This window comes from Oncorhynchus mykiss, chromosome 17 (assembly GCF_057628025.1).
Source record: "Oncorhynchus mykiss isolate SJ-2025 chromosome 17, ASM5762802v1, whole genome shotgun sequence".
NCBI lineage: Eukaryota > Metazoa > Chordata > Actinopteri > Salmoniformes > Salmonidae > Oncorhynchus > Oncorhynchus mykiss.
In genome coordinates this window covers 41,651,166-41,668,256 of record NC_143038.1, presented here as the reverse complement: position 1 = coordinate 41,668,256, position 17,091 = coordinate 41,651,166, and the positions used below count along the sequence as shown (strand labels likewise).

The 17,091-nt window shown below is 41.4% G+C and overlaps 1 protein-coding gene across 2 annotated transcripts in view; it reads right to left on the bottom strand.

Annotated features, from left to right (window-relative positions):
• The window catches only part of LOC110494218 (SPRY domain-containing protein 3), a 59,453-nt gene that overhangs the window by 1,168 nt on the left and 41,194 nt on the right, over positions 1-17,091 (bottom strand). For both annotated transcript variants that reach the window (XM_021569059.3, XM_090205601.1), the window contains exons 8-10: positions 3,358-3,415; positions 438-557; positions 128-249 (exon numbers count right to left, since the gene is read on the bottom strand). In XM_021569059.3, coding sequence (XP_021424734.1) covers positions 128-249; positions 438-557; positions 3,358-3,415 — 300 coding nt within the window. The remainder of the gene's footprint in view (positions 1-127; positions 250-437; positions 558-3,357; positions 3,416-17,091) is intronic.

Genomic DNA, 17,091 nt, shown 5'->3' with positions numbered 1-17,091 from the left:
CAAACCAAGTATCACATTAAAACCCCATAACTAATTTGTCATAACTCCTCTCCCCTGCTTCCCACTGAGCTAATGACCTGGCCCTGTTTGAAGGTTTGCTAATGTAGACAAAATATACGTCTCTCACCATGACTTTACTCCCCTCCTGCTCTTCCCCATCCTCCTCCTCGTCTTCATCGTTCATGTAGAGTTCGTTCTGGACACGCCGCTGCTTGGGCCAGACCTCCAAGTCCCCGTCGTCACTGTCATCTGAGGGAACCACACCGATATGGTCAGACAGACACAGACAGATTGATAGACTTGGAGATGAGGAGACACAACTTAGGAGACAGACAACCATGAAAAAAAACAATGTCTTTGGAGAATAAAAGAAAGCAGCAAATGTGAGTGTGGAGTTTTTACGGTATAAGATGGCAGCAGCCTATTGTTCAACTCACCTCCACTGTCCAGGATGTAGTCCCGCGGGAACATGATGCCACAGCCCATGACGTCCCCCTCAAAACAGCGAGGGCCAAAGGCGTCTCCCACCCCACTACCCTGGAAAAGCTTCCCATCATCTGAGAGAGAGGAAGGAATGAGAGATCTATGAGCAAAGGGTGAGCGTGTGTGTGTGAATGAGAGAGCATGTGTGTGAGTGAGCCGTCATTCTGCATTTCCATGCCAATTCAGTCAGTTCAGGGCAAAAAGAAAAGTCCTATTTCTATGAATCACCTGCATTGACAAGGAAGTGAGTCCAACCCAGAACTTGACAATGAGTGAGACTCCTGTGTTCATGAATTTTAACCACTTTTAAATGGACATACACTGAGTATACCAAACGTTAGTGTAACGGATGTGAAACGGCTAGCTTAGTTAGCGTGGGCGCTAAATAGCGTTTCAATCAGTGACGTCACTTGCTCTGAGACCTTGAAGTAGTAGTTCCCCTTGCTCTGCAAGGGCCGCGGCTTTTGTGGCGCGATGGGTAACGACGCTTCGTAGGTGTCAGTTGTTGATGTGTGCGCGCCCGGATATGGGCGAGGGGACGGTTTAAATTTGTACTGTTACATTGATGCTGTTGACCCGGATTACTGGTTGCTGCGGAAAAAGGAGGAAGGTCAAAAGGGGGGTGAGTGTAACGGATGTGAAACGGCTAGCTTAGTTAGCGTGGGCGCTAAATAGCGTTTCAATCAGTGACGTCACTTGCTCTGAGACCTTGAAGTAGTAGTTCCCCTTGCTCTGCAAGGGCCGCGGCTTTTGTGGAGCGATGGGTAACGATGCTTCGAGGGTGACTGTTGATGTGTGCAGAAGGTCCCTGGTTCGCGCCCGGGTATGGGCGAGGGGCGGTCTAAACTTGTACTGTTACATTGGGAACACCTTTTGCTCTCAGAACAGCCTCAATTCGTTGGTTGGGGCATGGACTCTACAAGGTGTCGAAAGCGTTCCACAGGGATGTCGGCCCATGTTGACTCCAATGCTTCCCACAGTTGTGTCAAGTTGGCTGGATGTCCTTTGGATCTTGGACCATTCTTGATACACATGAGAAACTGTTAAGTGTGAAAAACCCAGCAGCGTTGCAGTTCTTGACACAAACCGGTATGCCTGGCACCTACTACCATACCCCGTTAAATATTTTGTCTTGCCTATTGACCCTGAATGGCACATATACACAATCCATGTCTCAAGGCTTCAAAATCCTTCTTTAATTATCTCCATTTCTGATTGAAATGGATTTCACAAGTGAAATCAATAAGGGATCATAGCTTTCAGCTGGATTCACCTGGTCAGTCTGTGTCATTGAAAGAGTTGGTGTTTTTAATATTTTGTATAATCAGTATAACACATCCATAATTTCACACATAATTGTAAAGCCCATTTAATAGAGAATGTTACAAACTGGACTATATTTAGTAACTTACTTTGAAAATATGGTTTTGGGTCAAAACAGATGTTTGATGATTGGTAGGCTAAATTCAGTGTACTTGTCTTTAACTGCCATTTCCCGAAAATCACTCTTCCCACATGCCAACAAAAACTTCAGAAGCATTTACACATTGACAAAAGTTTGTGTGTTATCCTTAGATATGTTCTCCATAATTATTCAAAGGGAATTGTTGATATGTTGTTCTCCAAAGATTATAGAGCAATTGTTCTTGTAGAATGTGCCAAAAAAGTATTTTACAGATAAAGATTTTAAAAGTATTTATCCATAATCTTTTCTGAGTAAGTCCGGTCATGGAGTTTCTTAACCAAATTTATACCCAAATATTTAAGGCTGACTTCATCCAGTGTCGAGAAACATTATTTGAAACACGTATTTGTGGTGTATGCAAATACAGTATGTGCATTATTAATGAGATATGACCGTATTTGCATATTTTATACAATATTTCAGAACAATTTTAATACAAAAAAGTATTATATTTGTGTGTACATTCAACTGGTAAAAGTTGATTGTGATATGATTAAGAGAAAAAAATGACTTATTAGGGTGGTGTGCCTGGCCTCAAAACATGTACTTAAACTCCACTTGTCCTCATCTCAACCTCCCTGGCCAGTGGAATGGATGACTATCAACCAGAGGTCAGGGGGAATGTGTCTCATCCTTAGGGTGGATTATAGGAAGAGAAAGGGCGTATCCCCATGGAAACAATGACATGGAACACATGAAACATGAAGAGATCACTAGGTGGGGTTTCACCTAATCACCACTTTGGCAGAGAAGCAGTGATAAACACACAGGCTTATCATAAGAGAAACACACTGATCGGGGTATCCTACCATACATGCTGAACAACTCCTCTCTCAGCTTCTCTCTCAGTCTCTGGCTGAGCCACACATGGCACCTTATTCCCTTCATAGGGCTCTGGTCAAAAGTAGTGCACTATGTACTGTAGGATATATTTTGTCTCTTTGTCTTTCCGCCTCCCTCTATAGGTTAGCCAAGGGATACACCACACAGGCCTTTCATACAGTTTGGGAAGGATACATTCTGTTCTATACAGTATGAGGTTGACTGCTTCCTCCCTATAAACTGAAAGATTTCCTACTACTATGGCACTGTGGGCCGAATTCTAACTTGAGATAAACCAGGATAAGATAGCTTTAGAGACGACATACATTGACATCAATGGGAGATTTGTGTCACAATTTGGTTTATGGGATATTTGTATGACAGTTTGACTTATGTGCACATGTCTCAAGGCAGGAGTCTGTCAGACCAATAATTAGAATCATGCTAAACTACAGTAGTCACATGTTTAGTGTATGGCAAGCAGGTACAGAGACAGACGCATTCAAACAAACAACCAACCAAGCCATCATGCAGGAACACTTGCAGAAGGACAGACAAATACACGCTACATGACTCAGGACACTCACCTGCATGATAGGCTATGGAACCCCTGCTCCAGCCAGGGTGTCTGTTTTTGGGATAATTCTGTGAAATTAATATAACACGTCAATACAAAGTCAAGGAGGTCTCATTTTACTCATGAATCGTCATTTCAGCAAGCCATGACACTCAACTATTTCTAACTACAGAAACAATTTCAGAACAATCTGAGATGGTAAGACTGGCATTCATTTTATCTCTGGGAAATTAAGCTAATTGATTGCACCCAAAATGGGCATTTTAATTGATAGGATTCAGATAATATTAAATAAATATCGTACCCAAGAGCTGATGTGGACCAAACTTTTTCCTACCAATGAGTAAAACAAGAGGAACCCTGGAAAATGGTAAAAAGCCAGCCACGGACCCTCCATACACCCATGCCAAACCCAGCCCAACAACCAGTGGAGGCTCCTCAGAGAAGGAAGGGGAGGACCATCCTCCTCAGGGAATTTCATAAAAAATAAAAATAGTGAAACATTAAAAAAGCTATGTTTTGATAAAACTATACTAAATATATTCACGTCACCAAATAATTGATTAAAACACACTGTTTTGCAATGAAGGTCTACAGTAGCCTCAACAGCACTCTGTAGGGTAGCACCATGGTGTAGCCGGAGGACAGCTTGTTTCCGTCCTCCTCTGGATGCATTGACTTCAATACAAATCAGAGCTCTCGAACTGACATTTTGTCCACCCAATCAAAGGATCAGATAATTATTATAGTACTGAAAGCATAAGCTACAGCTAGCTAGCACTACAGTGCATAAAATGTTGTGGGTAGTTGACTCAAAGAGATAAAGACAATAGTTGAACAGTTTTGAACAACTAAACTCAGCAAAAAAAGAACCCAGGACCCTGTCTTTCAAAGGTAATTCGTAAAAATCCCAAAAACTTCACAGATGTTCATTGTAAAGAGTTTAAACACTGTTTCCCATGCTTGTTCAATGAACCATAAACAATTAATGAACATGCACCTGTGGAACGGTCGTTAACCAGTTGCATCTCTAGGGGCGCTATTTCATTTTTGGATAAAAAACGTTCCCGTTTTAAGCGCGATATTTTGTCACGAAAAGATGCTCGACTATGAATATTCTTGACAGTTTTGGAAAGAAAACACTCTGAAGTTTCAGAATCTGCAAAGATTTTGTCTGTAAGTGCCCAAGAACTCATTCTACAGGCGAAACCAAGATGATACGTTAAACAGGAAATGAGCAGAATTTCTGAAGCTCTGTTTTCTAATGTCTCCTTATATGGCTGTGAATGCGACAGGAATAAGCTTAGACCTTCTGCCGTTTCCCCAAGATGTCGGCAGCATTGTGATGTATTTGTAGGCATATCATTGGAAGATTGACCATAAGAGACTACATTTTCCAAGTGCCTGGTGTCCTTCGTCGAAACTGGTGCGTAAAGCCATGTGCAAGTATTTTTCCATTTGATTGAGAGGGGAAACCATACTTCCACGAACGATATATCATCGAAGAGATATGTGAAAAACACCTTGAGGATTGATTCTAAACAACGTTTGCCATGTTTTCAGTCGATATTATGGAGTTAATTTGGAAAAAAGTTCGCGTTTTGAGGACTGAATTTTCGGGTTTTTTTGGTAGCCAAATGTGATGTACAAAACGGAGCTATTTCTAATACACAAATAATCTTTTTGGAAAAACGGAGCATCTGCTATCTAACTGAGAGTCTCCTCATTGAAAACATCTGAAGTTCTTCAAAGGTAAATGATTTTATTTGAAGGCTTTTATGTTTATGTTGAAATGTTGCGTGCTGGATGCTAACACTAATGCTAACGCTAAATGCTACGCTAGCTAGCTACTTTTACACAAATGATTGTTTTCCTATGGCTGAGAAGCATATTTTGAAAATCTGAGATGACAGTGTTGTTTACAAAAGGCTAAGCTTGAGAGATGGCATATTTATTTCATTTCATTTGCGATTTTCATGAATAGTTAACGTTGTGTTATGCTAATGAGCTTGCTGATAGATTTACACAATCCTGGATACAGGGGTTTTTTCATAGCTAGACGTGACGCAGAAAACGGAGCGATTTGTCCTAAACAAATAATCTTTCAGGAAAAACTGAACATTTGCTATCTGAGAGTCTCCTCATTGAAAACATCTGAAGTTCTTCAAAGGTAAATTATTTTATTTGAATGCTTTTCTGTTTTTTTGTGTAAATGTTGCCAGCTGAATGCTAATGCTAAATGCTACGCTAAATGCTACGTTAGCCATCAATACTGTTACACAAATGCTTGTTTTGCAATGGTTGAGAAGCATATTTTGAAAATCTGAGATGACAGTGTTGTTAACAAAAGGCTAAGCTTGAGAGCTAGCATATTTATTTCATTTCATTTGCGATTTTCATGAATAGTTAACGTTGCGTTATGGTAATGAGCTTGAGTCTGTATTCACGATCCCGGATCCGGGATGGGGAGATCAGAAAGGTTAAGACACTAACAGCTTACAGGCAATTAAGGTCACAGTTATGAAAACTTTGGACACTAAAGAGGACTTTCTACTGACTCTGAAAAACACCAAAAGAAAGATGCCCAGGGTCCCTGCTCCTGAACGTGCCTTAGGCATACTGCAAGGAGGCATGAGGACTGCAGATGTGGCCAGGGCAATAAATTGCAATGTCCATACTGTGAGACAACTAAGACAACGCTACAGGGAGGCAGGACGGACAGCTGATCATCCTCGCAGTGGCAGACCATGTGTAACAACACCTGCACAGGATCGGTACATCCGAGCATCACACCTACGGGACAGGTACTGGATGGCAACAACAACTGCCCGAATTACACAAGGAACGCACAATCCCTCCATCAGTGCTCAGACTGTCCGCAATAGGCTGTGAGAGGCTTGACAGTTTTGGAAAGAAAACACTCTGAAGTTTCAGAATCTGCAAAGATTTTGTCTGTAAGTGCCCAAGAACTCATTCTACAGGCGAAACCAAGATGATACGTTAAACAGGAAATGAGCAGAATTTCTGAAGCTCTGTTTTCTAATGTCTCCTTATATGGCTGTGAATGCGACAGGAATAAGCTTAGACCTTCTGCCGTTTCCCCAAGATGTCGGCAGCATTGTGATGTATTTGTAGGCATATCATTGGAAGATTGACCATAAGAGACTACATTTTCCAAGTGCCTGGTGTCCTGCGTCGAAACTGGTGCGTAAAGCCATGTGCAAGTATTTTTCCATTTGATTGAGAAGGGAAACCATGCTTCCACGAACGATATATCATCGAAGAGATATGTGAAAAACACCTTGAGGATTGATTCTAAACAACGTTTGCCATGTTTTCAGTCGATATTATGGAGTTAATTTGGAAAAAAGTTCGCGTTTTGAGGACTGAATTTTCGGGTTTTTTTGGTAGCCAAATGTGATGTACAAAACGGAGCTATTTCTAATACACAAATAATCTTTTTGGAAAAACGGAGCATCTGCTATCTAACTGAGAGTCTCCTCATTGAAAACATCTGAAGTTCTTCAAAGGTAAATGATTTTATTTGAAGGCTTTTATGTTTATGTTGAAATGTTGCGTGCTGGATGCTAACGCTAATGCTAAATGCTACGCTAGCTAGCTACTTTTACACAAATGATTGTTTTCCTATGGCTGAGAAGCATATTTTGAAAATCTGAGATGACAGTGTTGTTTACAAAAGGCTAAGCTTGAGAGATGGCATATTTATTTCATTTCATTTGCGATTTTCATGAATAGTTAACGTTGTGTTATGCTAATGAGCTTGCTGATAGATTTACACAATCCTGGATACAGGGGTTTTTTCATAGCTAGACTTGACGCAGAAAACGGAGCGATTTGTCCTAAACAAATAATCTTTCAGGAAAAACTGAACATTTGCTATCTGAGAGTCTCCTCATTGAAAACATCTGAAGTTCTTCAAAGGTAAATTATTTTATTTGAATGCTTTTCTGTTTTTTTGTGTAAATGTTGCCAGCTGAATGCTAATGCTAAATGCTACGCTAAATGCTACGTTAGCCATCAATACTGTTACACAAATGCTTGTTTTGCAATGGTTGAGAAGCATATTTTGAAAATCTGAGATGACAGTGTTGTTAACAAAAGGCTAAGCTTGAGAGCTAGCATATTTATTTCATTTCATTTGCGATTTTCATGAATAGTTAACGTTGCGTTATGGTAATGAGCTTGAGTCTGTATTCACGATCCCGGATCCGGGATGGGGAGATCAGAAAGGTTAAGACACTAACAGCTTACAGGCAATTAAGGTCACAGTTATGAAAACTTTGGACACTAAAGAGGACTTTCTACTGACTCTGAAAAACACCAAAAGAAAGATGCCCAGGGTCCCTGCTCCTGAACGTGCCTTAGGCATACTGCAAGGAGGCATGAGGACTGCAGATGTGGCCAGGGCAATAAATTGCAATGTCCATACTGTGAGACAACTAAGACAACGCTACAGGGAGGCAGGACGGACAGCTGATCATCCTCGCAGTGGCAGACCATGTGTAACGACACCTGCACAGGATCGGTACATCCGAGCATCACACCTACGGGACAGGTACTGGATGGCAACAACAACTGCCCGAATTACACAAGGAACGCACAATCCCTCCATCAGTGCTCAGACTGTCCGCAATAGGCTGTGAGAGGCTGGACTGAGGGGTTGTAGGCCTGTTCTAAGGCAGGTCCTCACCGGACATCACCGGCGACAGGACGAAAGTGCTCTTCACTGATGAATCGCGGTTTTGTCTCACCAGGGGTGATGGTCGGATTGGCATTTATTGTCGAAGGAATGAGCGTTACACCGAGGCATGTACTCTGGAGCGGGATCGATTTGGAGGTGGAGGGTCTGTCATATCTGGAGCGGTGTGTCACAGCATCATCGGACTGAGCTGTGCGTTACAGGGAAGACATCCTCCTCTCTCACGTGGTACCCTTCCTGCAGGCTCATCCTGACGACTCTCCAGCATGACAATGCCACCAGGCATACTGCTCGTTCTATGCGTGATTTCCTGCAAGACAGGAATGTCAGTGTTCTGCCATGGCCAGCGAAGAACCCGGATCTCAATCCCATTGAGCACGTCTGGGACCTGTTGGATCGGATGGTGAGGGCTAGGGCCATTCCCCCAGAAATGTCCAGGAACTTGCAGGTGCCTTGGTGGAAGAGTGGGGTAACATCTCACAGCAATAACTGGCAAATCTAGTGCAGTCCATGAGGAGGATGCACTGCAGTACTTAATGTAGCTGGCAGCCACACCAGATACTGACTGTTACTTTTGATTTTGACCCCCCCTTTGTTCAAGGACCATTATTCCATTTCTGTAAGTCACATTTCTGTGGAACTTGTTCAGTTTATGTCTCAGCTGTTGTATCTTGCTATGGTCATAGAAATATTTACACATGTTAAGTTTGCTGAAAATAAATGCAGTAGACAGTGAGATTACATTTCTTAAAAAATGAAGGAGAATCAAGAGAGAGGGAGAGAGAAAAGAGAGAGCTAGCTATATTTCATAGTATTTTTTCACTTGTACTTAATTAGCTAGCTAGCTAGTTTAGCCTACTCAAACAGAGATGGCTGCTAAGTTAGCTAGCTGACTACGGCTATCAAACTGACTTCGGCCGAAGTCGATGCCTCACCTTGTTCAGGTGGTGTTCGGCGGTCGACGTCACCGGTCTTCTAGCCATTGCTGATCCATTAGTCATATTCCATTTGTTTTGTCTCGTTTTCCCACACACCTGGTTTTCATTTCCCAATTACTGGTCATGTATTTAACCCTCTGTTTCCCCCATGTCTTTGTGTGTGATTGTTATTTGTTCAGGTCGGGTTGTTCCGGCTGGTTTGTACAGGGTGCTGTTTATCACCCATGCTTTGTGGCACAGTTCTTTTTTGCACTTTGTAAATTGTTTACCTTCTGCTGTCGAGTAAAGTGTGTTGTTTCACTCATCTCTGCTCTCCTGCGCCTCTCATTGAGGGAGAGGTTGTTGTCCTGACACCACATTGCCAGTTCTGACCTCCTCCCTATAGGCTGTATCATCATTGTCGGTGATCAGGCCTACCACTGTTGTGTTGTCACCATGCTTTGAGTACACGTCCTGGTAATCCGTTTGTGAATGTTAACCTGTTTAGAGGTCTTGCTCACATCGGTTACCGAGAGCGTTATCACACAGTCATCCAGAACAGCTGGTGCTCTCGTGCATGAACCAGTGTTGCTTTCCTCGAAGCGAGCATATAAGGCATTTAGCTCATCTGGTAGGCTCGCGTCACTGGGCAGCTCACATCTGGGTTTCCCTTTGTAGTCCGTAATAGTTTAAGCCCTGCCACATCAAACGAGCATCAGTGCCGGTGTAGTAGGATTCAATCGTAATCCTGTATTGACGCCTTGCTTGTTTGATGGTTTGTCTGAGGGCATAGCGGGATTTCTTGTAAGCATCCGGATTAGTGTCCCGCTCCTTGAAAGCGGCAGCTCTAGCCTTTAGCTCGATGCAGATGTTGCCTGTAATCCATGGCTTCTGGTTGGGGACGTCGTTGATGCACTTATTGATGAAGCCGATGACTGAGGTGGTATACACCTCAATGCCATTGGATGAATCCTGGAACATATTCCAGTCTGTGCTAGCAAAACACTCCTGTACTGTTTCATCCTAACAATGCATCATAACGATGCAAAAACACTAACAAAATAGCACAGTTGGTTAGGAGCATGTAAAACATCAGCCATCCTCTTCGGCGCCAGCTTAAATACAGCTTTTGGTTTAATGAATTTATTGCCACCAGGAACCGTCGGTGTAACTTCTAAAGTGCTCGTCTGTACACTGTACTACATGATTGTAGCTGGTTTACTAATCCATTAGTTATATTAGCTATGTTGACTATGATGTAAGATATGATGAAAACGATGTAGGCTGTGTGTAGCGGTTATGATATGAAGGTTTGGCTTGGAAAGGTTTATTTGTTGATGTGTTCTGCACTGAAGCCCACAAGCAAAGAGAGAAGGAGAGCACGTAGATGCAAGAAGGAATTACAACAAGCAAAGGGATTGTGCTGTTTGTATGTGGCTGCTATGAAAGTGAACTGTGTTTGCATGTGATCAGGGGTGTATTCTGTTATAAACTAAACACACCCAAGGGGCCATTTCCTGGACACAGATAAAGCGTAAAAGAAAGACAAACTGATTTGCTTGAATGGAAGACTGGCTTGAATTGTGAGGATGACCACAAGTTCTTTCAATAATTAGACAAATCTATTGGTTTTCTGCCCAAGTTGCAAAGGAAATGTTGTGATCTATTTCATAAACATAAGAGACCAGCAAAATGGATAAAAGAGTGTGGCGGTATAGTAAGATCAGTGGCATTTAGTGGTCAAAACCTGGTACATTCACACTACTTTATGGTAAATAATGCAAGTGACTTCAATTACTAATTTCTCTGAGCTGGGGAAAAACATTTCTCCAGATTCATAGGGGATACATGACATAGTATGGCGAAGCAATACTCCAAGCCACAGCTTCATACTACTTGTCAAAACAGAGAACTGATATTATATATTGTTTGTTGGGGTGGGATTGGCATGGGGTGTGGGGATTCCGTAGGTGGATTTTGAATTGTTGGGGGGATTCCTTATGTCCTATTCATTGGTAGGATCTTGGGTACTATATTTATTGAATATTGTCACGCTCGTCGTTGCATGAAGAAGGAGTGGACCAAAGAGCCGCGTGGTATGTGTTCATAATTTAAACTGAACACAGACAAAATGGAACAAAAACGAAACAGTTCTGTCTGGTGCAGACACAAAACTACCCACAAAACACAGGTGGGAAAAGGCTACCTAAGTATGGTTCCCAATCAGAGACAACGATAGACAGCTGTCCCTGATGGAGAACCATACCCGGCAAAAACATAGAAAAATGAACATAGAATGCCCACCCAAATCACACCCTGACCAAATCAAAATAAACATAAAAAGCCCTCTAAGGTCAGGGAGTAACAATTATCTGTATCCAATATATTAAAATGGATGCCATTGATTAGCTTAATTTCTCAGAAAATAAAATGTAAACAAAATGTTTCAAGAATGCTAATCATATGTTACTAACTACAGAAACAATTTCAGAACAATCTGAGATGGTGGGTGTTGAAATCTGTGCTTTTTGAGGTGGAACGACCCTCATACGATGTATGCGTACTGTATGTCTAATGACACCTTCCTGATACTGATTAATAGTGTGTGTGTGTGATTCATTGATTCAGTTTCCTGCAAATGCTCCATTGAGCCCCCAGGTGATATAACAGAAATCCCTACAGAGGCTAAGTGTTGTTTCTGATAAGATCTGAGGATGAGTCACACTTAATGGGGCAGTCTTTCCCAGTCCCAGGGTGCACCCTGTCCATCAGCCCATACAAAGGATGTCCTCATACAGGACCGATAAGAACATTAAGATTACGTTGAAACACTTCATTCTTTATAGTTTTTCCCCCATCCCACTCTACTCCACCTCTATCTCTGCAATATATTTTGATACAGATAGCCATTAAAAGGGTCTGGATTTGCAGCCATAAAACACTTTGATGAGTCACTGCGACTCTGAAGACACTTTTTTTTTGTATAAGCGTTAATAGAAACCACTATCCATTGATAAAACAGCTTTCTCAAAACACTCAGATGCTAATCTTTAACACAGTGGGTAACCTCACCTGGGGATGGCGACACCGGAGCTAACAGCCTTATCCTCTATGCTGGTATTGTTCACTGTAACACACACTAACAAAGACGTACTGTGGAGCCACTAGGTAATGACTAATGCTAACTCTTATTGCGAAGAATGAGAAGAGAGCTGCTTTTGTGCCAAGGGCTTTACTGGTAGAGATGGAAAGATAGAGACACAGGGGGGAGAGGACAGTTGATAAAGAGAGGGTAAAATAGTGGAGACGTATGGAGATGGACAGGTGAGGCAATGGAAGGTTGAGGGAAAAAGAGAGAAATGGAGAGATGGGAGGAAGAGAAGATTGAGTGAGATTATGATCAAGGGATTAAAAAATATATATTTTTTAGCTAGCAGACACTCTTATCCTTGCTCAAGTGCAAATCAACAGAATTTTCACAGAGAATCAGAGGGACAGAGAGAGTGACACAGGAATGCGTATCACACCATCCCGTCATTCTCTAATAAAAAGAGGCGGCAAAGTTGTAAATGATCTGCCTTTACCACAAGTGGTCCCATATGACTCAGTTGACAAAGAATGGTGCTTGCAACGCCAGGGTTGTGGGTTCGATTACTACAGGGGACCAATATTTAAAAAAAATGTACAATTCTTCCACATTTTCTTACATTACAGCCTTATTCTAAAACGTATTAAATTGTTTTTTCCCCCTCATCAAGCTACACACAGTACTCCATAATGACAAAGCAAAAACTGGTTTTTAGACATGTTGGCTAATTTATTACAAATACAGTACCAGTCAAAGTTTGGACACGCCTACTCATTCTGTCACGGTTGTCAAAAAGGTCAGACCAAGGCGCAGCGTGTGTTGAGTTCCATAGCTTTAATTTAAGTGACACTTTCAAACAAAAACCATAAACAAGCAACAAAACGTGACTTACGTAGTGCCACAAGCACAAACAATATCCCACAACCCAGGTGGGAACAATGGAGAACTTAAGTATGATCCCCAATTAGAGACAAAGATAATCAGCTGCCTCTAATTGGGAACCATACAAGTACACCAACATAGAAATAGGAAAACTAGAACTCCCCCCTAGTCACGCCTTGACCTACAACACCAAGGGCTCTCTATGGTCAGGGCGTGACACATTCAAGGGTTTTTATTTGTTTTTACTATTTTCTAAATTGTAGAATAATAGTGAAGACTTCAAAACTATGAAATAGCACATATGGAACCATGTGGTTAACAAAAAAAATTGTTAAACAAATCAAAATATATTTTAGATTTTAGATTCTTCAAAGTAGCCACCATTTGCCTTGATGACAGCTTTGTACACTCTTGGCATTCTCTCAACCAGCTTCACCTGGAATACTTTTCCAACAGTCTTGAAGGAGTTCCCACATATGCTGAGCACTTGTTGGAAGCTTTTCCTTCACTCTGCAGTCCAACTCATCCCAAACCATCTCAACTGGGTTGAGGTCGGGTGATTGTAGAGGCCAGGTAATGTGATTCAGCACTCCATCAGTCTCCTTCTCGTTCAAATAGCCCTTACACAGTCTGGAGGTGTGTTGGGTCATTGTCAAGTTGAAAATCAAATGATAGTCCCACTAAGTGCAAAGCAGATGGGATGGCGTATCGCTGCAGAAAACTTTGGTAGCCATGCTGGTTAAGTGTGCATTGAATTCTAAATAAATCAATGATAATGTCACCAGCAAAGAACCCCCACACCATCACACCTCCTTTAGGTGCCTTTTGGCAAACTCCAAGTGGGATTTCATGTGCCTTTTACTGAGGAGTGGCCTGATTGGTGGAGTGATACAGAGATGGGAGAAACTTCCAGAAGGACAACCATCTCCACAGAGGAACTCTAGATCTCTGTCAGAGCCTTGGTCACCTCCCTGACCAAGGCCCTTCTCCCCCTATTGCTCAGTTTGGCCAAGCGGCCAACTCTAGGAAGAGTCGTGGTGGTTCCAAACATTCAATGCTGCAGAAATGTTTTAGTACCCTTCCCCAGATCTGTGTCTCGACACAATCCTGTCTCTGAGCTCTACGGACAATTCCTTCGGCTTGGTTTTGCTCTGACATGCACTGTCAACTGTGGGACCTTATATAGACGTGTGTGTGCCTTTCCAAATCATGTCCAATCAATTGAATTTACCAATGCTGGACTCTCCAATCGAGTTCTAGAATCATCTCAAGGATGATCAATGGAAACAGGATGCTTCCGAGCTCAATTTCGAGTCTCATAGCAAAGGGTCTGAATACTTACTGTATTTAAATAAGGTATTTCTGTTTTTAGTAAATTTGCAAAAATGTGTAAAAACCTGTTTTCACTATGTCATTATGGGGTTTGTGTGTATATTGATGAGGATTTTTGATTTATTTAATCAATTGTAGAATAAAGCTATAATGTATCCAAATGTGGAAAAAGTCAAGGGGTCTGAATACTTTCCGAATGCACTACCGCAAGTTGTCCTGGAAATGAAAGTCTGCTAAATTACTAAAATGTAAATGGTTTCTGAACGGGGATGACGTCCACCTCTGTCAGACTGATAGATTTAAGATCCCCCACCAGAACAGCAAACTGCGGCAGAAAACATTTCCTAGGAAAACTAATCAGTGACATCACAGAGTTCTATTCTTTTGCCCTCGTCCACATGAACATTGCTCTGGCATTTCTCAGGGTGTGGACTTGATCAAAGGTAGATGAGATGCCAAACGTAACATCAGGATGGTTTTGCCGCAACACCCAATGGATGATTTACAGTCATTGTCTGGGTACAACACATCCTTACAACACACATGGAACAAACTTCCCAAAAAACTAATTCATGACAAACAGGAGTTGGAGCACTCAAAAAAACAGGCTGAGATTTACTTCTTACCCTCAGGCTTTGTTCCATATTCTGATGAAGCACAGATACCCTGACGTTTCTACTCTGAGTAAGTCATTTGTGTTTTTTCCTGGGTAGGCCCTATTATGGAATTCCTGACATTTGTTGTTGAGCAGCCCTACTCTCCTTCGTTTTCTGAAACGGGGAGGGATATTTGAACTGTGACGTATTTGAAACTCTTCATGATGTTGCAAGAATGGGAGCTCCAGATGCAGTCAAAAAAGTTCCACAAGAATCCAGCAGTATCTAAGGGCTCTTATTTCCAGGTTCTCTTATCTGATCAAATAACTGACATATCTGAAGTAGGAGGACATTAATTTACATTAAACAGGATGTGAAGATTCCATGTTGATTAAATCTCTGATGTCATAACAAGTTCAGGTATCTCTGTGTTGAGCAGACAGCCATTACACAAGACCACTCTTAACGGCCTGGCAGATGATATTTCCACAATATGGAGATAAACGCTGTAATAAAATTACAAAGAGAGACACACCGTTGGAAAGGGACCGAATTAATTAATTTAGGATATTAACTTTAGAATTTTCTATGATATTATCAACTTGATCTTTCTAACCCAGAGGACGCAAACACTTGCTGCATACTTTGCTTTTTATGGTGAAACTCTGTGGTAACCACCTCAACAGACAAAAATGCCCAGCTACCTAGCGGCTAACTAGCCATGGTTAGAAAACTGTCACACCGTGAAAGTTGTCATTCAGTTGGAAATAGTGAAATAAACAATGCATGCCTTGAGTAACAGAAGAAGAAAAAAGCTAAGATACATGGACAATTAGAGAGAACAGAGAAAAAGAGAAAGAAAAAAGAAAAAGAAGGGTAGATAAGTGTCTAATCTTGTGAGGTGGAGACCTGGTCCGATACAGCACATTTCCCACACTCCACTTCAATCAGTGTTGCTGTCATGTTAGCACGGTGGGTTAGCATGTAAATGGAACAGCCTGTGTTTTCTGTGGAAAACCAAATGAGGGGTTCAAATGACACATTATTTGTTTGTTGTTCACTTTTCCCCTTTCCATCATCCATCACTCGGAATGGGGTGGAAGTACAGTGGGGCAAAAAAAAGTATTTAGTCAGCCACCAATTGTGCAAGTTCTCCCACTTAAAAAGATGAGAGAGGCCTGTAATTTTCATCATAGGTACACTTTATGACAGACAAAATGAGAAAAAAAATCCAGAAAATCACATTGTAGGATTTTTTTATGAATTTATTTACAAATTATGGTGGAAAATAAGTATTTGGTCACCTACAAACAAGCAAGATTTCTGGCTCTCACAGACCTGTAACTTCTTCTTTAAGAGGCTCCTCTGTCCTCCACTCGTTACCTGTATTAATGGCACCTGTTTGAACTTGTTATCAGTATAAAAGACACCTGTCCACAACCTCAAACAGTCACACTCCAAACTCCACTATGGCCAAGACCAAAGAGCTGTCAAAGGACACCAGAAACAAAATTGTAGACCTGCACCAGGCTGGGAAGACTGAATCTTCAAAAGGTAAGCAGCTTGTTTTTTAAAATATTTTAAAAATATTTTATTTTTGCATTTTCCAATTAAGAACATTCAAAACAAAAGTGAAAAGATATTAGACAACGATAGGACGAAGTGACAGTAACAGATGAGCGTAACAAAAATAAATAATAATTATAATTATATAAACAAACATACAAAAAGAAAATAACGAGACATTGGATCACCTGCCGTAGGCTACATATTATACATTACGTGTGAAACATTATGTGAGGATTATATATAGATTCAATCAATGAGATGTGGGGGGAGATTCTCCATATAGTCAATAAAAGTTTGCCAAATTCTGTAAAATGTCTTTAACTTATTCCTCAAGCAGTAACTGATTTTCTCCAAAGGGATACAACTATTAACTTCCGATAGCCACATTGCAACTGGCAGGGAGGAATCCAATTTCCATTTCAAGGCAATACATTTCTTGGCGATCGCTAGCAATATTTCTGTTAGCTTTATAGTATGGCTTTGCCTAAGATTGGTGTTAGTAAAGTTACCCAGTAGACAGACCTCCGGGTCTAAAGGGAATGCAACCCCGTGAATTGAGGATATGGTATCGCATACCCCCTGCCAGAAACCGTGTAGTTTTGAACACTGCCAAGTGGGATGGAGGAATGTTCCTTCATCT